Here is a 26,230-nt window from a genome sequence, read left to right as displayed (position 1 = left end):
TGAATGGATACAACATTCAGATGAAGAACAAAGAGGCTAATGAGTCCCATACAACCTCACTTATGCCGACTCTACATCTAGCCATCCTCTATGACCCCTTCGAACAATCGTGGAGAGGGATAAAAGAAAATTTCTTGGCATGCCATCAGCATCTGTCGCTAAGCATCGGCTAAACAAAACAGCTTGTGCAGGTGACATAATTAGAAAGGAATTTCAATGCAATTCGCGAAACAGAAATGAGGGAGAGTGCGCCCGTGACAAAATGTCAACGGGCAGAACTGGGGTAGTAGTATCGGTGTACGTACTGTGTGGATATTATGCATATATATACTGTAGCGGGGGAGGGAGATCTGATGGAAATGTTTACAAACATAGCGTACTATACATATTCAAGTGACTAGACAATAACACAGGATGGAGATGTCAGCTGTCTGGTCTAGAAATGAAGCCTTGTTTTATTTGAAGGAGTCACTTTTCAAAGCAATGTTTAATGTACTATTTATGTCCATGAGTGCCTTAATTGGGTCAAAGGAGTTAGTTCGTTTGTAAGGTAAAGACCAAATTATACTGTTGGGCTGTGGGATATAGGTAGATATTCAATGTGGGACGAATGTACAGTACCATTACTGTGCTGTGTTCTACTGTACAGCGATTTTAATACTCTTGATAAAAGTTATTAAAGATTTAATGAATCGGTGTTGCTTAAAGTACAGTAACACAATGTGAATCATGGTAAAGACAAAACTCTCTACCACAGAAAAGTTTTAAGAAATATCATGGAAGCATTGCTATACAACCTGGTCCAAATTGACAGGATTCAAGGACATGATGGAATGATCACATAACTAATGACGGTTGCACTGTGGAGTTGAATCATTACATGATTCAAGGACATGATGGAATGACCTCATAACTAATGACTTGCACTGCTTAGTTGAATCATGGAATTGAATTGAGCACCTGACAGTTGAGTTCACTGCCTGCACCAAATCCACAATACAATCAATCAATTTTCTGATATATTGAAACCCCCAAAATTGTATTGACAGAGGCATCATAATATGCAGAGAAATGGAATATCTTGACAAAACAGCAGCTTCAGACTCTGACTGGGTGATGACCATATACCACATACACTGGGAAGAGTGTTTTGCAGGGTTGGTACATCTCTGAGAGTATTTGATACTGGGAGGGTATATGTCTGTCATGAAGCTTTCCAAGATATCATTTTGTCTCCTGAGTAATCATCTACTAATCAGCAAAAATGTATAAAATTCAACATCAGTAGAAACCGGTCTACTTTGCTATTTTTTTCTTTTTTTTTGGGGGGGGGGCAGAGAATAGAATAGTATGCTCTGATATCCAATAAGATTATTGACTCGACTCCATGGTACTACAGTACTAACTGTTAGGGCAATTTAATGAATATTTGAGATATTTTGTGAAAGTTATTGTAAAGTTCATCTTAGTATGCAAACTACTGGTGGAAATTAGGGCCTTTTGAAAACAATGTATATCATCTTTTCATACAATACAAGCAGTTTCCTCTTCAACAGAATTCATCAGTTACATGACATTGTTTACCATGATACTTCCTGTAAACATCCCAAGCCAACAGGGACAACTTTTATATATTTATGGGTTCTTTTCCTGTGACAGGATGCTATACACACTCATAATAATATCCCTTTACATTAAGTTAAAGAGTAAGAATCAGGTGGTGAAGCATGGAATTATTTCTCTGCCACACCACAAAAAATGGTTTATCATAAAATAATAATCACTGTCACTGGGTGTTAAACAAAAATATCCTATTTAATGGATAAGAAAAATTGTTGATGGTAAACAGGGTTTCCAGCCTTCATTTTAGTTCCACATAGCATGTACATGTTAGGCTAATGGGCCTACACATATTAAACAGCACTGTCAAAATCAAAATTAATATTTTCCTTTATTTTTAAACCCCTACTTTTCTTCTTGCCTTATTGTATTATAATACCTTTTCAGTTAAAGTAGTTTATATTTGTAAATTCACATGTAAGGAAAGTGGGAGATGAACCAAAAAGTATGGGTCATAGGAGGTATAGTGTCAAAGGTCATCAATTAAGGGAGGCAAAAGTACATAAAGAGCAATAGTAAAACAGAGGTGTGGGACAGAGAAGCAGCACTTTAAATCAATGACTTTCACTTTGAACTAAAGTTTATCTGCTGCAGATATCTCATTGATAGGATCTTTCTACCTTGAAGTTTCTTGAGCACAGCGACCTCCATTTTGAGTACTTGTTTGGGTTGGGATGCAGATTCAAGTTTAACTGCCACAGACTCCTCCATCACTTGGTCCGTGGCATCATAGATTTCACCTGAAGAGATGTAAAAGAATGAGAAATTTGGTGGTATATAAATTGGCAGCGGGATAAGGTCTCAATTCACATTTTGGTGCTTCAATGATAACCAAATTTTGCAAAGTACGTCGTAAAGGAATGTCAGTCAAGATATCGCAGCACCGTGTGTCGAAATGTTGTATATTTCTGATGGGCCAAACAAAAATGAAAACGATTGGTCTATTATTTAATTTTTCTCAAAAATAATATCACAAAGGTACTGTCAAACTAATAATGCCAAAACTGAAACTCCTTGTTTACAAAAAGGTTTTATGAATTTTGAATTTTTTTTTTATTGGCAACCAAACTCAAAATCCTGTTATTTATGAAAAATTGCCCCATTCCTCCCACCCCCCCCCCCCCTTACCACTGCTTACCAAAAAATGTGCTTCATCTCTATACAAAAATATGGATAACCAGCAAGGTTTTCCACATAAGGTATAACACCTTTTGATGCAATTATTTGAATGAACACCTGACAACACACACCATTACAATTGTAATTGAGAGATTTACCAAGCAATTGACCTTTGACCTGATTGACCTTGTTCAATAAGTTTCCCAGTTATGGACAGACTGTTCACTGACATCAGCTAACCTACAATGTGGAGACGTTCTTCTAGTGGTTGAATGTTTTCCTATTTAGATCATGTCCCTATGTCATTCGTAATTATATTTTTTTCCCCCTTTTTATTTCTATTTCTGACTTTGAAATTTGACATAACCAAGATCAAATGAGATCAAAGATATTTCAATTCTTCCTGATTCATTCATCGAGTCATTTGCAATTTGCAATCCATTAGATTAAAAGGAAAATAATTCAAATGATTAACTGAACATTACACATTGTTAATGTTCCACTGGTGATAACCAATGCAGTTTGATAACCCACCATTAGAGCTTATTGGACATACTGTAACTGTCAATGCCCTGAGTACTTTAGTATGTAGTATGAACACAGCAAACATAACCCCAGACTTCATTTCTGACATTTTAACAGAAATAAAAACAAATCTGATTGAGAGGCCAATGACACAATAATTCCTGGGCCACAGGGCAGAAAGCATCATCTCATTGGGTTTTTTGTTTTGTTTTTTGATCTTCTTATTGCATCAGGATCCCTGTTTAGCCCTCTGGAAACACTTCTAATAAATATTGTATAGAATTCAGCATGAAAACGAAAGAATTAAGTTATCTGTATTAGAGGATCAAACACAGAAATTCGATCTCCTTTGAAATCTACTTCTTACAATTCATAAGCTAAGTTTTGCATTTACAAAAAGTATAGAGAAATTATTTTGTTGATTCTTTGCAGTTTATGTAAAAACCTGGAGTAATTTTGTTTTGAACTAGCACAGTACACAATAAAGTGACTTCTCCTTGTCTTATGTTTGATTAAATTATACCTTCTTTGTGTTTGCAGATTGCTTGATGTTTCTGGAATACTTTCTCTCAATCTTTACATCTCAAAGGTTATAATGGTAGATAAGTTTAATACTGTAGAACATTTTAGAAGTGAAATGTGAAGGATACAGATTACAGTACTTTACACCGGGGAGAAGATATTCTGGATTCAGTGAGCTTCTTTGGAAATTAACAACAATATATTTGGCAATGGTGCTGAAACACGCACTATAAGAAAAACGTTTCCATTTGAAGCACATGTTAAGAGGAGATAAGAATTACTTTTCTTCAGCAAACATGCAAACATGCAAATCTCAAAATATCTGAATACTATGTAATAGAATGTTGAAAGGTGCATTTAAGGAAATAAAACCCACACTCTTGATTAAGGAATTTTTTAAGAAACTTAATAGTGTTAATAAAGTGTTTGATAAAAGCAGAGTGACTGACATCATCATCATCATGGCATTTTGAGCTGGAAATGTCTGTACATCTCTTTAAAATGTGATTAAATATTAATCCACAGAGGAAGACAATGTTCTTGGGCAAGACATTAATGTTTCCATGGAGTCTCTAATGCAGAGCACATTGTCAGCTAGACAAACATTCCATATAAAAACAAATTTAAAGAAGAAGATCGTTCAACGGGAATTGAAAAAATAAGTATTAGGTGTTGAACATAAATCATTTCCATTTCCAGGAAGTAAAAAAAGGGTTCATTCACCTTCCTCAGATATTCATACCTCTACAGTAGTAGTGCCCAAGGAACTAGTTGTTTTAGATTTTATTTTTTTAACGTTTGCCATTCTTTATATACTGTACAATGCCACACTGTCTGCTATAAGAATGTACCAGGTCATATTTGGCAAGTGCCAGCTGTTTTCATCAGATCGAATACAATGGACGGTGTCTGTACAGCACTGCTCACTGTAGGACATTTCTGTGAGCACTGCAGTTTTCTAACAACCTATCAATATGTGTTGCATTTGAACTGCATTAACAGATGCCTTGATGAAACCGAAACGTTTATGTTTTCCATTCCATTTCCTTGATGATCAAATGCAAACCATATGAGTTTGAGATCGTCCCGGTCTATTGAGACAATCCCCAAGGGGGGATCAGCCAGATCTATTACAGACAGTTTATTCCTAAAGCTGTAAGGAAATAAATTTATATGTCACATCCAGCGAAGCTCTCATGTGACCACGAAATGCAAAACTCTGAGGAAGATGAATGCTGGCCAGATATCTCATTTTCAGAAAGAGAGAAAACGACATAAGGTTTAATTTTGTAACGATAAAATGATCTGCAAGCGCCATATGCAATAATGATATTACTTAATACTCAAATGAACCAATTTTTTGGGGGCTCTTCTTACAAACATGTATTGTGTTCACAATGTGCAGTACTCAGTAGCTACTTGTGTTGTTATCCTTCACTAATAGAGTAATATTTACCGATTGCTTAACCTCAAGTCTGGACTAACATGAATGAACTACAGTATGACACCTCAACCTCTTTTAAGCCAGGTTTCTATCAAAGTGATAATTTGACATATTTTCGTTCAACAGTCAATTTAACCTACTACATTGCTGTACATCTGTACATCTATGAAATATCGTAAACGAACTGGTTACAAAGAAAGGAGAGTGACCAACAAGCAGGCTTTCTCATACATGTGGGAATACTCTTTCAAACTGCTTTCAAATACATCATGTTTATCGGCTCACGAAATACGTACCGAAGCCTCCCCCTCCGATCTTCCGAGTCTGTGAGGCAAGAGAAGAAAAAAGAGAGAGCAGCATGAATTTAAAATATCTCACAGCCTTCCACAGTGTTACTAATGGGTAACATGTACTAACATTCCAACATACATACATTCCAATTAAGCAAAGCATATCCAGGTGAGGTTGAACATATCGTAGACTAGAATGTAATGTAGATGTCGCCAACGACTAATCCAACATTCGATGCCCTCGGGACACTTGGAGGGTATGAAAGGGGCATTTAGGGTGATCCTTTAATTGAGTTGATATCCCTGTATGGCACTTTACTAGATTTGGCTTCACAGAAAGGAATATAATTCATTACAAGTGTTTTCTTTATTTCTGTCCTCTTTTCTGTCAAGAACTAAACTTGCCACGTACAGTATTAGCCAGTCTAAATCACACATACAATAATATGACATGTAAAATTTGTCATATGTAAGACAAATATGTCATATATGTATCTACAGTATACTGCATGTTCACTCTTTGAGCAGTACGGTAGCAACAACCATCAAAAGAAAAGGGAAAAAAAAAGAGCTGTTATATGAAAAGACAAATTTCTGGTACTGTTTAGATATAACAAAAAAACTTTTGGATATCTTAAGCCTTTGTTAATTTTAATATTTTATTTTAATTATTTATTTTTAGTCTGTACATGCTATTTTATAACTGGCATCCCGTATCTTTTTGTAGCACGATCAATAAATAATCAATGTTGCAGTGCACAATAATAGTATTGATAGCATACTAACACATCATTCATATTTAAGTGTTACGGCTGGTGTGTGTTTCCGTTTATAGTATAACGAGTGGTGGTTGTGGAATGAGAAAGTGCCACTCTGATGTAGTGTCCCCCCACCTTTTGGAAGCTTTCTACCCCCCTGGTAGGAACTACAAACTGACGGACACATCCACGTTAGAGATTAATAAACTGGCAGAGTTTCTTTGTTTTTTCGACAGAAGTCTTTGGTTACCTACCACTTTCCATCTGTCTTTGACAATGGCCCCTGGATACAGCAAGTCATCAGCCATGGCTAGTGAGCTTGCCGCACTGGATGTTCAGTCCAGGCTGTGGCCAATAGTCCTTGTTGGTTAAAACTTGCTGTTCCTTACGTTGACTGACATTGCCAGCATCCTGAGAAAAATAAGAAAAAACAGGTAAGAAATAATGAGAGAAAAATACTTGAAAAGTATTTTAATAAATTATTAATTTATATTATTAAAGTATTAAATTCGTCAATATCTGCACTGGCATATTTACTTTTTAATGGATATTCTGGAAAATTCAGAACCCCTTCCAGCATGTTGTTAAGGAATGAAATGCTACAATATATATACACTATCATTTTGTCTTGACCTTTTTTCCTGATTCATGTTAAAAACAAAGCTTGGGCTTGTTGGTTCTAGTTCTGAATCAAATTATTAGTCAAAGATTAAGATTAACACACCATTGCCATAAAAACTGAACAGAGCTTAGACCACAAAATTCTACATCATCCAAGGGACAGACTAACATATATTTATATCAAATGAGAAACTGATGTTAAGATCATAGCTGTGTACAGTTTATGATTTATAATGAACTCGGAAAAAACCAATAGAGCATATAGTGACACAGAGTGTGTGTTTTCGGACAAACGGTGAAAAAAAAAATATATGACAGAAATTCCATTGCAACAGAGCAATAGAGAACGTGTCTCAGAATAGAGGGTGTCCTATATCACACTGTCTGTTTGCCACCTGCTACTAAACCTAATTGATCATTTTAGATCAAACCGGAGAATTGATTCTGTATGTACAGTATAAGAGTATCAATAGTACACCATCTGTTACTAATTCACTGCATAAATGAGTTATTAAAGAGTTCAATGTATTTCCTTTAAATTGGGCCGATCTACCATTTGTTTATGACATTGTTTCAATGTAATATTAACTATGTATTGGCCACTTATAAACTTGTCAATTACAGTGTGTACAGAACCTCAAAATGACAGTATCTACAGTAGAACAGCATGTATTTGAATTAGTTGAGAAACAATACTCAGTAAATTTGATTTCATATTCCTTTAATGGTGGTCATCATTTCAAAACAAAAACAACAGAGAATGTCCATTAACTAGACAATGCAATTAATTAGTCTGAATTGAATGAATACTTTGAGTGTAACTTATGAATGTTATATGACATACTGTATGATATCAGTGTTTTGTTTTAATGCTTGTAATACAAGATGGCACAACAACTGTCTATACTGAAATATGTTCTGGATAAATTCAATAATGGAAGGGGAAAAAACAAAATCCTCCCAATATACTACAATACTAATACAGTATTACTAAGTGTGTTCAAGAAGAGTAAACTAAAACAGATGATGATGTACATGTTTTAATACTTATATGATCCAATATCAGTTGTCTACTGTGTTATTGACTGTGGGAGATATACCAGTATAGTGCATAGTACATGAATAACTCCCATTAAATAGGAAGGTTGGTTTCATTATTTTGTTAAAGACCAATACACTTAGCCAGTGGGTTGGTTATTGCGGTTAAACTATGCAGTGCCATTCATTCAGGCTTACAGAAACACTCCAGATTTATTTAAGATACCATAGTTTGAATGGATGTTCACCTGTTCATTGCATTCATTACTAAATGTTAATGATGACAATGAGAGTAATATATACCTCCTACTGTACTGTACTGTTACCATACTACTACTGTAAATAGAGAGCTTACAGTTCAATTTATTTCTACTTTTGTAAACCTTCAAGGATGCAGGGACGTAGCCAGGGGGGGGAGCAGGGGGAGCGACCGCTCCCCCCCTTTCAGTGTCAATTTTTTTTTTTAAACTGTCGTTTTTTAGCATGGTATTTTGTCAGTGCTCTTTTGATCTTGAATACTCGTCAGCTCCGTTAACTCGATTGTAATCGTAGTAACATTCACGCCTACTGATTCAACTACTTACTTAGTTTGGCAGATGCAAGTAGATAAATTTAGCTTATAGCCAATTACAAGCCTACAGTTGGCCACTGCGTAATAAAATACATATTGCCTACCTAACCGCACTCTATGGAATGTCAGGAACTGTAACGTCGACAACGTTGTTCTATGAGTCGTCCTAAGTTGTTGCACGAACAGCATGTTATGAAGCTAAGCTAGCAATCGTACGTGATACGCACTTCCTATAATAAGTATTACACTGCTAATACACTGCGGTAACGATATTTGTTTTTAGGCCACTGCATATCTGGCTATATTACAAAATATGAAAGCTTATATTGTCCATCAGTTAAGTTCGTCAAATGTATTAAAGTCCAGACATTGGACAATAAACAAGAATCATCCTACTGGAAAAATTGTAAAAGAGCACTATGTTTGTCTTTCTGATATAATATGTAAAAGAAAATGTAAAGGAATTCAAACAGGAAACAAAATCTGCTGATAATGATATCATATGATTAGGGGCGTAGCCAGTATGTTGCACTGTTGGCCCGGGCCTACATTTTTGTTGGCCAAGTTATCTTTTTTTTAAAAACACCCATAATTCAAATCGATAAGCTTGCTGGACGAGTTTAAGAGTCTATAGACAGCAAAAACTATTGAAATGAACGTAGCAAGAATATGGCTAAATTAGGTGACCTATTCTTCTGTCATCTAGGCTGTCATTTCTATCGCGTGCCGTTTCATTCAACACTCTACCCGCCGAAAAAGACTAGGATCCGATCTTGTCAGTTTTTTAACATGTAGTTAAGAACCCGTTTACGCAGATAATATTTCAGTTGAGAAAACAGTTGAGAAATTTGCATCAGATGGCAATCGTCGGATAGCTCTCGCCTTCTCTTATTAGGCTAACTTAAACATTTACTAGCTACAGTTGTATCAAAGATACTGGCTATAGTTGTATCAAAGACATTTCTGGCCTATCTTTGTATCTACAAGTATCAGAAGTTGAAAAGTAAGACTACTCTGTACGTGTACCTTGCTAATTTTAATACATTATGTAGTATTGAACTACGTACTATTTTAACTCGTTTGTTTTTTGGGGTTTAAAAGTGATATTGAATGAGGTGTCTCAAGTTAGCAAGAGGCCAGGGAACCAGAATGAACACTCGGGAAGGGCCGTTTCCGGCCATCTGGTGGGTTTGTAAAACCAAAAATTTTCTTGTACGCTCCGCGCCAACCGATGGTGGCGCTCCGCTCAGATAGTCGTGCCTACAACTTTGAAAACCTATATCAATCGCAAAAAGTGCTCCCCCCCTTTCAAATTCCTGGCTACGTCGCTGCAAGGATGGAACAAGTACAGGTAAAAATAAAGACAAAAAAAAAGTGGAGGGGAGCTAAAGAAGCCAGATCTGCTTAAATTACAGGCAGCTCACTGTAACAGAATTGGTAGTAAAAGATGAAGAAAAGCATTACAATATGAGTGCTAAACAAAATCCTAATAAAGTCTGTATTAACTCCTCACACATCTCTTACAATACTAACAGTCTAACAGTTGTATACCTTGGATGATCACACAAAGAGTAATTTGTTATACATTGGCTCGGAATAATTAGGTGATCGTTTACATTAACTGTTTTCTGCACTTGTGACTAGACAGCAGCATTCTCAGCGAGACAAAATTACAGTTAGTCACTAACGACGTCAGTTAGTAAATTACAGTTAGTCACTAACGATGTAAGTTAGTTGTCTACTGTGTACATGATGACATGGGCAACTCTACTTGTCAAGTATGTTTACATTTACTTTAAATTGTATGAGTCATGGCTGGACAGAATGATTTGTCGGTCGCAAGATTTACAATCTTAGCTAAAACTAATATAGTCATCTACTGTAGACGATGACATGGACAGTTTGATACTTGACTACATTTTCTGTAAATACTTTCATTAATTTAAATTTGTCTACTGTACTTTTCTTTTTGTGTGACCCAAGGCTAGACAAAACCATTCCTTGCAAGATTTAGTACCACATTTCAAACACAGTAACAGCTATCTATTGTGTATCATGTTATGGATAGAGCTTCACATTTACTCACAATATTTTAAGTCATCTTAAAGTTGTCTACTGTAGGCCTACCTTTCTTTTTGTGTGACCCAAGGCTAGAAAGAAATATTCCTTGCAAGATTTAGTACCACATTACAAACACAGTAACAGCTCTATCTATTGTGGATCATGTTACGGATAGAGCTTAACATTTCCTCACAATATTTTAAGTCATCTTAAAGTGGTCTACTGTACTTTCCTTCTACTTTTGTGACCCAAGGCAACATAAAAACATTCCTACTGTAATATCATGTTTTACAATATTACAGAGTACAGTGCTACTTTGTCCAAGTCTGTGTTGCAATCTGTAGAAGACAAAGACAACAGACTTGTTTACATATGCAACAGACGACTGCACATTATTTATTTAAGGATACATCTACGTGGGATTAAAAATCATTATTTTGCAACAACAAAATTTTCAGCTGTATTCTTTTTTGATAAGTCTGTGGGACGTCGACAAAAACAGTTGTACGTGTACTGAAACATACATTCTACATGATCTCCACACATGACTCAATTATTAACCGTCTAATAATGAGCAACAGTGGATATAAGTTCAAAGGACATTACTCATATATTGAGATGAGATCAAGTTTAATATACTGCACACTATTCTATACTGTAGCTCCTCTACATTAATTACAATACTAACAGTCTAACACCCACATAACCTACATTCACATAGCAGCCTGGTAGGGGGGCACATGTGCAATATAAACGTCACAAGTTGATTGCTCAACAGCCTCCTATATACTAGGATTTTGAGTGCGACATGAACACAAGGGAGAGTTGCATTGCAGCAGCAGTAGCAGACATCAGTCAGAGGAGAGGGGATAGCATCATCATCACAGATGGAAATATCACTTGATAAACACACCGCAGCATTCTTGAGATGCCTTCTGCTAGATCCAACACAATGATAACTTGGCACGGCAGACGACAACATGTTCGAAGCTCAGCTGATATCCTCGGAAGAAATCGTATCTAAACCGAGCGAACAGGCTTCACGCTTCGTGTCTCTACCGGCTGGTGTCAAGTTCCAAATGGACAGTCGTGAACCAGTGGAAGATAGAGGGGGATACATTAACACTTAACACCTTCAAAATGGAGGCAAAGAAGGTATGAGGACAAGTTACTTACCTGTCTCCACTACATACATGCACTTTTCTACGTATCTATCCAACCTACAGACAAATTTGCAGTGCACTGCAGACTAAGTTGAAACGTTAATCTGTACTCTAATCGAGTACAGCATCTTCAGGTTTGTAAACCAACCTTACAGTGTTACTGTATCTCCTTTAAGGCTTACAGTGCTATATAGCAATTAAATTAGATCTCGTTAATGAATGGACCAGAGGTAAAACAAAAGTTATTCTAGTTAATCTTACAAAAAGGCAAAGAATTTTCTTCATCTGTGGGAAACATTCCTTCATTTAGATAAAAAATGGTACAGAGAAGAATCAGAACTTATTGTAGCACCATTCTTGTCTGAAAAGATAAAGTGAGGACAGTCCATTTCTCAACATGATACTCAAGAGCCATACTCTACAGTTATTCATTAAATAAACGACTCAGGCTGAACAGGCTGCAGAGATGAAGCCATGCTTCAGCAGTCTGTATGATACAACCCAACCAAACAAACAAATTTATTCAGTGTAAAGTTGTAAGCCTGAAAAGAAGGCTGCTTTAAATCTAACCACTTCATCTCTAGATACAGCAACTACTATAGCCTACATATTCAAAGTTCAAACTGATCATGAAAGAAGAGACTCTTTCTCGCCAAGTTGGTAAGTACAGTAGGGTTCCTTTCACAGTTCCATTCTCCCTTGTACTGATGGACACACAATAGGAAGCTTAACCACTGACAGACCTGTATTAACTGCCATTATTAGCATCTAGACAAACCATCTCTACATAAAAGGATAAATGGTAGGTTGTAGTATACAAGTTTGGTGGATGCAGAATCACTGTAAATAACAACAGAAAGGCCTCGAGATCAACAAAGATTCAGACCACAGTGAAATGTACCATTCACTGCTTACATGCATTGCATTAAGTACACTTGCCATAGGGACTGAGGAATATAATTTATGTCCAACTGTTTGTATTCTGATGTCAATGATATGCCCAAAAAAACTGTCATCCATCCTTTTCACTGAGGACACACTAACTCTGTACAGTAGAAGTACCATACTATTACTTTGTCATTCAAGAGTTTGAAGAAGAGTGTACACAGCATTAATAAACATAACTATGGAGAATTAATGTAGATCAATTCCATGATTTGTTTTTCTGTCACTTATATTCCCATCGTTGCAAACAATTTCATTGTTTGATTACTGCACACTCCGAGGGAGTGACACCTATATAGATGGCGCCTGGAGGGTAAGTTTTGAAATCTTGATAGTTGGTTCCAAACGTCCTTTTTATTTAATCCAGATATTCCCCTCACAGCTGACATGACCATATCTTGCTAAGCTCTTTTCCATATACCACAGGTCAGGTATGAGTTTGCCTAAAATTTTTAATGACAAAATCACCTTGTTTCCATGGTTACAGATTTTTTTTAAATGTTATCCCTCAACTGGTACACACACTGTTGTTACATGTATACATGACTATCGCACCACTCATCACAATCTTCATGACTTTTGTTGTAAATTTTCCTCTGCCGAGATTTGAAACGACTGAACATTCACACCTTTTCAACTGAGGTTGCGTGATGAAATTGACAGACTGGGTCCAGTACTCATCCCGTTTAACGGACAAAGCATAAAGCAGCAGAGTCTCAAACATAGCGAAGAGTGTCAGAGCCCAGTTATGCATTCAAATCTCGATGATCTACTGTAAACAATCTTTCCCCGGTACTATTGTATTGTGTAGTAAATAACGATACAATCACCATGATGTACTTTTTTTCTGTAATATTCACAGAGATCTAGCGAGTTGTAAGCATTCATCGGTCCCATGCTTTGATCTCGAGTAAAACAATAACTAAGAATGGAACACCTTTATTTTGGCTTGAATATTTCATTCCCTTGATCCCTGCGAATGGGCCAAACTTTTTGAGGAAAAACTACATCGTCAAGAGTCAAGACCGTATGTGATCATTTACTCTATACAATAGTACTACCAAAGATGATTTGTAGAGGGAGGGATCCAACAGTTTGTGTTTCTAATGGAATAATGCATGATGGGGTTTAAATGGATCAAAGTGTCTTTCACAGTTAGAAGTCCACGTTGATCAGTACTATAGTTACTATAATCCTTTTTTATCAGTTTTAACTTTAATAGTGATACAGCTTGCTTTTCTTACCTACACTATGGTAAGATGATATCCCTGTTTAAGGCTTCTTTTCTCCACTCAACAGAGTTGCTTGTCCACGAAAATAAATATGTAGAATGGACCATATCACTGAGTTCTTTAACTGTACATAAACTGCTTCTTCCTCAGACAAAATCACACATAGAAAATAAAAAAAGGACCCTCAATTCTCCTCAAACCACCTGACAACCCCCAAGAATTACTGTCTTACTGGACAATACACAATTCCATAACAAAATTGACCGTAAAACTGCCAACTTGTGATTGCATGTCACGAGTGCCACTCTTGTTGCACATACAGTAGGTACAACAAAATGCTTCTAGTCCGGTTTTCCACATTTAGAACAGCATCCGACCATTCCATGATCTTTCATGAACCATGTGAAAGTCATTGACATTAAAACTATGCATTCATAGGCAATTTTTATATCCCGAAATGTTGACTCAGTTGACTATTTTTTTGCTTTTTCAAACAAATGATGAATTGCAAAATGTGAGAAACATAGATCTCTATAAAAGACTATGGGAAAGTTAACTTTAAAATGATTTCTTAAAGAGATATCCACAAAAACATGACAAATTACAGTCAATTCGTCTGTCATGTCAAACTTCACAGTGCGATAGAGATGCACAAATCAACCAGCAGCTGAAAGTTTAATCACTGTAGTGTCATACAATTTGCCACTCTAATGGTTTGGGTATTCATGGATCTTAGGATTGGCAACACTGACCTGTCTCCTATACCTACAAACTCCGATCTGCCATAGCCTACGAACTGGTATCATTCTTGCACTGCGCCCTCTATAACCCTCTCTAAGGGTACCGCCCTCTTCCCTTCAGCTCAATGCAACCCATCCTTTTAACAATACTTATCCTGATGTCATTCAAGAAGAAGGTTGCATCTACATGAACTTTTACCAATTAGTATAATTTAGGACAAGGTATTTTCAAATACATTTCAGAATCGGTTTGTTTAACGTCACATTCGTAATTTCTGTGGGATATCTGTTTTCGAAGTCATTCGATACCGCTGTGTACTTTACATTCAACATGATCTATAACGTTCTATAAATACTGCACTAGAAGTCCCAAGCCACTTATACAGTAACATGATGTTCTACCAAATTATGAAAGCAACTCACCAACTTGTCACTTCTCAAATGAAATTATTACTCACTACTGTACTAGCTACAGTAATAATCATACTGTTCTTAAGTACACTCTAGAGTAGGCCCTAGGAATAAATCCAACCTTCAAAATTAATTTGCGTTATCAGCTTTATACATTTTATTTGGAGATGGTAATTTACAACCCATTTAGAATAAGGATCTTGAGATTGTACGGAGAAAAAAACAGCTCAACAGTTAAACAAATTCAATACCTTTGAAAAACTGTGCATGATACCTCAAGGATGTAGTAAAAAGAAGCTATAAATCTAAAAGCTGATATTAATAGACTTTGTTCTTCAAAGAGCACTGTACGGTATCAACATGTTTTACATAATTAAATGCTTGCCGCTGTATATGCAAATTAAGCTGCTGTAGAGCCAAATCCAATACCAAACTACCATCATTTTATTTTTACAAAACATGGAACAGAGAAGTATCAAATTTGCTTAATTTGAGAGGAAACTTTTTACTATGACTCATCGAAGGATCTGGGGGTTGAAATGATAATCAGTTTGAATGCTACCTTCTATTTTGACAGAGAGTACACTACTCCGTACAATTACTAATTTACACATGGGTATGCTAGAGTATTCATGTGGTGACACGAGTCTAGGGAAATCAGTGCACTGTAGTTTACATAAGACGGTTCGCTTTTCATTTAGGACAAATTCTGAGATGCATTCACAGCCTTACCTTGTACCTGTCAAAAGTTTGAAAGATGCTGATGAAAGGTCACAAAAGCCTTTCTTTGATGCCACAGTTTGCGTTCAAAAACAGGCCATAAAATGTACAGAAAATTACACTAATTTTCTGCTTCTTTTTCTGGCTTTAGAAGAAGATGGCTGTATCTGTAATACTTTGATCATCTATCTCATATCTCAAGCCTAAATATGACATCAGCGGGCCGCCGCATGTGCTTCAATCGTTTCGATCTCTTTCTTTTATTTATTCAGATGTTTAGTTTAAAAATTCTCTAACAGAGAGGTTTTGCAAATGCTGAATCTAAATATTGAACCTCCTAACATGACTTAATGATTATATTGGTTTCAGTGTCAACACAGTTAACATTCTACCTACTATAAACAAAGACAAAGCAGACACTTCCTCCTAGTGGCTCAGATTCCCAGACATAATTTTTAAACTGAGATATCTCCCAAATATATACATATATATATATATATATATATATATATATATATATATATATATATATATATATATATATATATATATTCATTTTAATTATTCATTTGGGACATTTAAACTCATTCTCTCATTTCTTTGTTATTGGTGTGACTTTGGTGGATGAGAATAAATACATCCTGCTTCTGATACTTTGACAATCCCACGTCAATGCAAACTGAAGCTATAAAAGAAATACAGTTTGTAAATCCCTGTTACAACGCAATTTCTTCTCCCCTTACTTTCTACTTTCCATATATACTACTGTACATCGCTACAAGACTCAATTGTATTGTAACCACAACAGAATATTTCAATCATCTTTAGTAGATTCTGCACCTACGACAGTCAGAGACAACTGTGTCACAAAGAGCCAGTTTGGACTCTTCATATCCCATATTTATCCTACTGCCAAGTATTTTCCTGACCACCCAAACTGACCCCAGGGACTGAACCTCCCCCCCCCCTCCCCCTCTCATCAGGGCTGACTACAGTATCTCTACTGTACATACATTAATAGAAGCTACTAACAAACTCCAATGACTATTGGTACTTCAGCTGTATTTTAATAACAAGAAATATAGCAGATCTTATTTTTTATTGGTTTATCTATTCATCCTTAACATAAAGTCTGTTTTATAAGTGTGATCAATTGTCATCATATTGTGAACAGAATTCAGTAGATAAAGTCAAATTAATGTCATTTAAACAACTTTCCATAATCACCACTATATTTTACTGATTTTTGCCAATGTGCTTTTGGTATATATATATATGAAGACCGCAGTATCCCACAACAATTAAAAAATATGTTACAATAGGTATATCCTGTCATCCAGGCTATCCTTCCTCGTGACCTTCCCTGGTTTGAGTCGTACTATTGTAAAGTACATGAAACTTAGTATCATCATCCCAGAATTATTACAGTACTAAAGTACCAATGGATATCTAATCCAGTGTATCCCTACTTCAGACTTGCTTTCCTGGTTTCAGTCTTTACTGTTGCAGATGAAACTTAGTATCTTCACCTGACAATAACAACAGTAATACATAACAATGGACACTGTATATCCTCTCATCCAGTTTATCCCTTCTTGAGAGCTCCTTAACCTCTGTTCCTAGTTTGAGTCTGTATTGTTGTACATGAAACTTATTATCTTCACCTAACAATTATAACAATACAACATAACAATATATCCTCTCATCCAGTTTATCCCTCCTTGAAAATCTTTAGCCTCCTTTCCTAGTTGGAGTCTGTATTGTTGTACATGAAACTAGTATCCTCACCTGACAATAATAACAATACAACATAACAATGTATACTATCCTCTCATTCAGTTTATCCCTCCTTGAAAGATCTTTAGCCTCCTTTCCTAGTTGGAGTCTGTATTGTTGTACATGAAACTAGTATTCTCACCTGACAATTATAACAATGCTACCTAACTGTGGATATATCTTCTCATGCAGTCTACACTCTATGTGACTTTGTTGTGACTCTATGTGACTCTTGTGACTCTATGTGACTCTTGTGACTTTCTTGTGTTTTATAATCTTACTTATAGTATATATTTCTTTGAAATTGATTGTATTCTTATATTTTGCATGCAAATCTTCAATGTTATGGCTCTGGTACAGTATTGCATTGGTAAGTCACAATATTAATACCATAAATTTTGTGTAAAGAATGCTTTTTGGTGTATCATTGAAGCTACTGAAATTAGCAGATACAATGATACGATTGGTAATTACATTTGTTTCACTTTAAATAGTAGCATATCCTAATACATTGATTGCTGTGCCTTAGAACTATATTTACCAGAAAATTACAATCGATAACATGTTTACAATTTTTGAAATTTCAATATATTTCAGGCTGCACCAAAGAACCTACTGTTCTATTTCTATAGTTGAAGCAATTTATACTGCTGTACATAAACTACTGAAAGGTCCTGTTGTTCCAATGTTGTGTTTCTTTCCATATTCTTAGCCATATTTGCACCATGTGTACAATACATAGCACATGAACATTAAACTATATATATCAAAACCAACCAACCAATCAACCAAAACAAAACAAACACTCCATTGTTTTAATTATAATACTAATATCAACTTAAACTATGTAACAGTTAATTTGACATGCACTACTGCTTATATACACATATATACACACATATCTACATCAACGGAGAGTTTTAAAAAGCACTGCAAATTCATAATTCACTAACTTACTCTTCACAAGCAAACAGTCTGTCATCTTGAAAGATAAAGGTAGAAAATAAAAAAATGATTTGCACATTAGAAAGTCATGTATCCTGGAAGAACTCCTGCTATTTAAAATTTGAGTCACTGTGTGGGATATTCCAAGTTGTGCCACTCTGCATGCATGCGTCTGTGTATACAGTATATATGTACAGTAATCCTATAAAAATCCCGGTCTTGTGACGGACGAGTCCACAGCAAACTGAGCTAATCTACCGATGATGACAACCGCAGAAACACTGCAACCTCTCGATGCTTGAGAGAGTCGCTTCGGCATTTCTCGGCAGTCACATGTTTCAGAGGCCTCACGAGTACTACTTGTAACTCAGACTGCTGCATTGCACTGCCATATGTACAGTATGGCATTCTTCACCGAGCTGGCAACAGACTTACGACAAAAAGCTTAAAAGTCAACCTCCTGCCAGGGTGCTTGGCTTTGACGTTCTTCAAACCATTCAGTTTATGATTCACTGCTGGGAGCTTGATCAGCCCCTGAGAGACGTTATAGGTTGGAATTTAATATCGGAGAAATAAAATCCCAGACGTGTAATGTATTCATAGAGAAAGAATGCCGCCGTCAAAGAAGTCGTTAAGAGTCATTTCTGCGAATGCGATTAAACGGCTGCGCATTTTTGTCACGTACTAAATTTGTGTTACAAGTGTACATTATGATGGAATAAAATGATTTCCACTTGTGAACTCAAGCATAATTTACCTAAATGGTAAGCACTCCAAATTTTCTTTATTCAACTATTACAAAATTGCAGCTCTAACGCTACACTCTCCTTTTCGTAGTCAACGAACAATTTAAATACTGTATACAAAATACACACAAAATAAATACTGTTTACATTGCAGAATGGACGAAATCTACTTAGATCCCCATGCAGCTGTTACCTTCAGGACAATTTTACAAATGTTAAGATGTGGCATCAAATGCAAACAACAGTCAAATCAAAATACAATTAGAGGTATTTGTTAATATGATTGCAATTAAAAAAACCTGTAGAGTTTCTCCCACCCTGCACATAATGAATTATATAACTGGTCTCTGAATTAAAGTACAAAATAAACATACTTTGAAAACTTGAATAATATCAATACAGTATCTCACTTTCACTAATTTTGACAGTATGTACAGTATGAGGTAAATTTCCTCCTGTCACTGGATTACAAAATAGGTGATTGTTTGACAATGTCTTTGTGGAGTACTTCACAATCGGTTATAAATGTGATTCTGGAAGCCGAGTCAAAACCTGCGCTTTGTGTTGTTAGAAAGTATCATTTGAGAGACTATTAAATCTCATCAAGATTAACTATAATTCAAAACTGAATAAATTGGGGAAAACAGAAAAATACATCAATAAATTCAAGAATGTTAAAGACGAAGCACTTACTTACAACTTCAAAATTACCGTCGTTCTATATGTTTGCACCTTGCCTCCAAATTTCATCCAGTTTATTGAGAGGACAAGGTACTTAATATTCCAAAGTTCAACTCATTTTAGTTTTTTCCCACAATAATAAAAGATTAGCATCGCTGCGACTGTGCACAAGCGGTACTGAAATGTCTCGTAATGCTGCAATTTTTTGTTTTGTAGAGTTCTGCCAATCTGCTATAAACAGTTGGTATCATACTATATTCTTGACCAATACCAGAAAGATGGCGTACCTGGACAATCTGTTATTTTACTCTGCACGAAAAAAATTGGCAACGATGAAAATGAAGGCGGCCACTTTAAAGATAATTTGCAACTTGAGGGGGGAGAAATAGGTATTATGTACATTAAATTAGTGGGACACAGAATTTGCTGTTTTGGCCGTTATGGTGCATAACTGGCTATATATATACTGTAGAAGAAGACTAGCAGACCACTGGTTGAAACCACATACTGTAGATCTCCATCTCTTAATTAGACTGAGGGGTATGTAAATGTTATGCATGAAAATTATGAATATTAAATGGCTTGGCTACAGTGACACCAAGTTACAACCCAACACAAGATGCAGAGCTCTGTATATACAGGACATATCTAGAGTAGACAAATAGCTTCCTATGATTATCTTTAACACAATGTACAGAGAGATGCTTACCACAAGGACAGATCACAAAGAGAGATGCTGATGAATATGCAGATCTAGTTCACTCTATTGAGAGGATTTTTTAAGACAGAATTCTAGTCTTGATATGTTATTATAGTCCAAGAAGAAAGAAAATTTGATTGCTTCTATATTTAAATTTCATGTTATTATTCTGGCTTTCAAGATAGTCAGCTCTTCAAATTATGCTTAAAAGTATCTATGGAATGCTCCTTTAAGGATAAATTGAGGATAAAATTAAGGATAAATTATCTTTTACTTGTTTGTTACGAAACAAGTCCTCTGAAATGTTAAGACAAATGTCATTCTATTTAATAAGATACTGTGTACCATGGTATAAACTACACAGACTGTAAGGGACAGACATTTTGTCAATGTGTGACATCATAGGGGCTACAAGGTGATGGCATCTTTTACTTCCCCTTTGCTTTTCTCTTATTATTTTCATGCTGAATGTAAAATAAGACCTAAACAGCTGATTATTTAATGAAAACCATTCCAATAGTAAGTACATAGTTAGAAAGTTTAACATTTTAGAATAAAGAGAGGTAAAACTCTACCCAGTACAACTATTTAACAAAAAACATGTTTTGTTTATTTAAATTCATGTACAAGGAGTACCTTCTGTAAGTAGGTTCAATGATATCATATTTAACGTCAGGCCAACTTACTTAACACATATTTAGACTTTTGCAAAGTCTCTCTGGTCAGGCCATAATAACCATGAAATAACCCTTTTCTACTTATTTGATGAAAACATCTCTATAACATCTAGGGGTCAATGGCTTTGGTTCTTTGCTATGGCAGCTCATACTGTACAAATGTTCTCTTGTGATCTTAAACCATCTACATACAAGTTATATTGCTGGTATATCTACAATTCCAGCAACAATAGTCCATAAATCCACAAAAGAGGCTCTGCTCCTGATATCGTTTCCCATTTAAGCAGCCGAAACAAAATTGAGATATTTTAATCACAAACACAAAGCAAGAGCTATTTTACAAATTTAAAAACCAAGTAATTTAAAGTGAATCCCATCAAAAATCACAGATTTTGGTGAGAGCGACACAGAAATTATTTCCGAACCAGTTACATAGTGCTATGGCTTCTATTTTTGTTCTTTCTTTTCTAAAATTACTGTAAGCTCTGTAACAGTGTTGTAATGCGCTTAAACTGTAAAGCCTTGTAAACGAACATACCGTAGGCCAGCACTCAAAACCTAGTTGCGTTTCATAGCTGCCCTGATGGTGATGTAATTTCTTTCAGTACTGTTTGTGATGTCTTTTTACTGAGGTGGTGTTGCTTCTCTTGTTTCCAATAACTTGGTTGGAAAACAGATCGTCAGAAAAGAGAAACTAATTGTATCTTATTTGATAGAGATATTTTGCAGTTTGTGCAAAGGGTTCAGCTTATCCTGACTGAACACTGCAGTGTTGAAGGTGGACGGCATGGATTGTCGTATTTGTGAAAGAGAACAAAACTTACGAAAGATAAAAGATATATAACTATTGGGAAAGTCTCATAAAGCAACAACCCTTTTACAAAGCGACATGCACAAGTAAAGATAATGACGGTTGAAAAATAGAGGTGATAAAATCTTCACTGCAGAATTTACTGAAGCAATGTATACCAAATTGTCTGTACAAATCTTTTCAAGAATTTTTTTTCTTCGACCAACTTCAAAAGGATGTTCACTGCAGAGTTTCAGCCTGATCGAGCTCCTACAGGTTAGCAAAAACAATTTTTAAACCAAACAACAGACTGTTAAGTATTTAGGCGTTGGTAAGGGTAAGAAGACAAGCAATATACACAGAATGGCTTTAAATACTACAAGGTGTGAAACTTAAATACTGGGAGGCTGCTCCAGACCTGGCAACACCACTCTCCAGGGTTGAGAACTATGCTAAAAAAAAAATTAAAAAAAACCTTGGTGGCTGGGCTGTTCCTGGAACAGAACTATTCTTCCGGAGTTTGACTCATTTAAGCCCTCTAGCAACGGGGTCCTAAAACAAGTTTCAGCATCGGAGACCTGTTCCACTTTATGATGATGTTAGCATTGTTACAGAGCGCATTATAAATCATAGCGTGTGTGAATGACAATAAATCATAGTTCTTACAGTATACTGCTCTTGAACTCCAAGTCAATGTACTGTAAGGACTGTGCTGGCAATCCTCACATTAAAAGTGTCCCTGGAATTTATGCATTGTGCAACAAATATATCCATATTTGTTAAAAGGCCCTGAATAATTTCAACTGTATCTGTTTTGACTATTGTTTGTAGAAACAACTTAAACCTTATTAGTGATTTACAACCACAAGTGTGAAGTTTGTGTGTAATTTTGTGGCTCAAAGATAAAGGAAACCCAGATCCCTGAATAGTGTCATAGCCTATAATTCACATGAAAGGCATCATGTTATACTAATGGATGAATAATACTTCCTGTTACCATTGTTTCTGGCTGTGGTGTGATAAAACTTGACCATTTAGGCTATTAGGCTTGAATATAGAACACTCAGAGATTCTCAAATTGCTAACCCTCCAATTAAATGTAGTGTTGGTACTGACCCTTAATGCCAACAATGGGGGGGGGACATCGATATCATGTCCCTGGATTTCCTGCAAAAAATATGGCCACTTATCCTATGTAGTTCCAATTTTCAAGTAAGGAACAAGTACTAGTAAAGGCCTAGTCTAACTTAAATAGGTGTAGGCCTAGCCTATAATGACAAAATGAAAATCTGTGTTCAACTAATTAGTAGGCTTAGGCCTAACTGTTAGTGAGTAAATCCAGGTCAAGTACACTGTATCAACTTCAGGAAATTTTTTACGTGAGTCACTTTGCTAGTGACCCCGGAATGCGTGGTATGTGAAATGATGAAGCTAGCCTAAGTTACTATTAGTATTACCTAGGCTAAGCAACAACAGCACAGCAGAATACAAATTACACACAACGTTACCGGTGTAATTACCGGCCTAGTGTTAAACTGCACAGTGTAGTTACGAATAATATTTTTCGAAGTGATTCATTTTCAACGAAAAATCCTATTCTGTCATATAATTTGAATATGATATTGAGTCAGCATGGATACTCGCAGTTGAGGATTTTCTGTGATCTTACCTGCCTCTACCAGGTTTCTTGAGGCGGCAGGATGCCAATGAAAACATGAAACAACATCTCGTTTGTGTTTACCACGATCGCTTTGACAGTCCTTTAAAAATTTATGACATCAGAGACCTTGTATATTAGCATGTTGCTACTATATACATTGCAATTGGTACAAGTACCATGCATGAATCGATGATGACTTATAGTGTTGACACACCAAGAGAAGTGAACACCCTTCAAAAGTGACACATTTGTTGTTATCAATCAGCTGTAGAGTATCTAAGCAAGACTTAGTAAATTCATAACTACGTAAGAGCAAGTTTGTAGCCACTTGTATGTTCAAATACCACATTTTGTGTTACTTTCAATCAGATGTAGGGTAAATATAAAAGTAAGTTCATTGCTAACAAAGAATAATTCGTTCATAACTACTGTAAATAAGTTCATAAGATCGCTTCTCGGCATTTTGGTTAAGATCATGTGTAGTTTCTATTCCCTTTCCGTGGGACTCAGGATACACATTTGACAAACATATTGTCATGATAACACGGTCAGAGTCTCGATGCAATCTAGGGGCCTGGGTTGAGTTAAGTTAAGTTTCGCTCCCAGGTTCTATACGTTGGGTGACTTGCCTAGAAGTAAGTTCATAACATAAAAGGTAACTAAAGTTTCAAGGACTCAAAAAAAAGTTGAAAAAGAAACTACATAAAGCTCAAAAAGCGATAAGTATAGCGTACTGCCATGCAAGGGTCGAGTGTTCTTTCTCTTAATCGAAATTCTATACCACTGATCATAAGGTGACTTAAGTCAGTGGCGTGCGCAATTAATTAAGATTGGGGGGGGGGCATAAAGTGTCCGTCCCCATGCACCTCCGATCGTCAGTCGGGGAAAAGATTCAGTTGGGGGTATTTTTGCTTTCGGTCAGGGAGGAATTTGACCAGTTATTACGGGTTTAACCTCCCTCGCCCCTCCCCTTGTTTTCACAACCTCACACAAATTATTTATCAGCAAAACCAAGTTGCGTTTAGAGCAACTTATATATAGACCAAATTTATTTACACTTATATTTTTCTGGGTGATAACCTCCAGCCCCCACCCCCTATACATAGAAGACGGCTTCAGTCAGCCCATGGAGCACCCCATGCACCGTCATAAAAGCCTTCATTCGATCGCCTCTTCCATTTTATAAATGTTCAGGCCCTTACCTTAATCATTCGGAGAATTTTTAATTAATTTATTGGCACAATCTTTCGTTTAGAGCTACTTTCAAAGACCTTAATTATTTAGGCTAACTTTGCCTCAGAATGCACCATTTGACTTTAAATATTGAAAAAATGTCTGAGGTGGACCCCCGACACGCCATACATGGAAGTCGGCTTTAATGATCACGCCGGCGGCAGCACCCATCCGTTATAAAATACTTCATTCGCAACTTATCACTCCCATACAGGTTCAGCTCACTGCCTACATCAGTCAGTGGATCGAGTTTTACTACTTTTTAACACAACCTTGTGTTTAGAGCTACTTATTGACTTAAATGATATGGCTTAGAATGCACCATTTGAGGCCCTCAAGAAAAAAAGTTGGGGGAGAGGACCCCATAGAACCCCCTACGTACGAGTCGGCTTTATAACCCAAGTGCAGTCCTTCCCCCACCCCCCTACTTTATTAATCTCTTCAATCGCCTCTGTCCGTAAATTCCACTGTTTTAACTGTGTGAGTGATAACCAAAATAATAGTGTGGTCTAAAAAAGGATTAGGCCACTGGCCTTCATTCGTCGGGCGTTATACAGTTTGAAATTGTCTGACAGTCAACGTCCCAGTTCTATCTTGCTTAACTTGCTTAGTACAAGTTTCCAAAAGCCTGGGCATTCCTGACGCATATGATTTGCCACAATACACATCGGACCTCCTACGTACGTAATCGTTCTTTTTCGGATACTATCCTCAGATACTTTACTCCATCAATCGAGACAGTATATGTGGGTGAAAGGAGGATAGCATCTAAGACTCTATAGGCAACTCAGTCAGGGCGGATCTAGGGTTAAATGAGTGGAGTGTGGTCCTGTGGTCAAGTTGAAGCCGACTCGGGGTAATGTTGCAGACGTCAAAATGAGGAGTCATGGTTTATACTATATAGTTGGGTCCAAAATGAGGTCTAAACGCACACTCGTGAGTTGAGCTGATAACTCTTTCTTTTGTGAGGTTTCAACAACAAAAAGGGAAAGTGGTGTACACCCATACCTCCAGTCCTGGAAGGGATGGTTGAGACAGGGGTAAGTTATGAGAACTAAAAAGATCTCCCACGCCTCCCAGTCCGGACAGTTGGGTTCCCGCTCTCCGAGTGCTTGACATTAATTGTATCGCCATGTAATCTACCGATGTTTTTTATTCATCTCAGCATAGTAAAGGTTGCTGTACACGTAGTATATTAAAGTAACCGCTAAGAAATGATTACATTGGCAAAGGAAATGATCT

At 36.3% G+C, this 26,230-nt stretch overlaps 1 protein-coding gene across 3 annotated transcripts in view; it reads right to left on the bottom strand.

Annotated features, from left to right (window-relative positions):
- LOC139971649 (uncharacterized) overlaps positions 1-23,923 on the bottom strand; it is a 46,191-nt gene extending 22,268 nt beyond the window's left edge. For 2 of the 3 annotated variants that reach the window (XM_071978311.1, XM_071978309.1), the window contains exons 1-4: positions 23,765-23,923; positions 6,533-6,689; positions 5,527-5,554; positions 2,241-2,360 (exon numbers count right to left, since the gene is read on the bottom strand). In XM_071978311.1, coding sequence (XP_071834412.1) covers positions 2,241-2,360; positions 5,527-5,554; positions 6,533-6,586 — 202 coding nt within the window. In that variant the 5' untranslated portion in view covers positions 6,587-6,689; positions 23,765-23,923. Of the gene's footprint in view, positions 1-2,240; positions 2,361-5,526; positions 5,555-6,532; positions 6,690-18,513; positions 18,982-23,764 lie in introns of those variants that run through there. The other variant, XM_071978310.1, reaches the window with a different exon arrangement.
- Positions 23,924-26,230: the final 2,307 nt, after the last annotated feature.

Source organism: Apostichopus japonicus, chromosome 8 (assembly GCF_037975245.1).
Source record: "Apostichopus japonicus isolate 1M-3 chromosome 8, ASM3797524v1, whole genome shotgun sequence".
In the NCBI taxonomy this organism is placed as follows: Eukaryota; Metazoa; Echinodermata; class Holothuroidea; order Aspidochirotida; family Stichopodidae; genus Apostichopus; species Apostichopus japonicus.
This window is presented reverse-complemented; position numbering and strand designations above follow the sequence as displayed.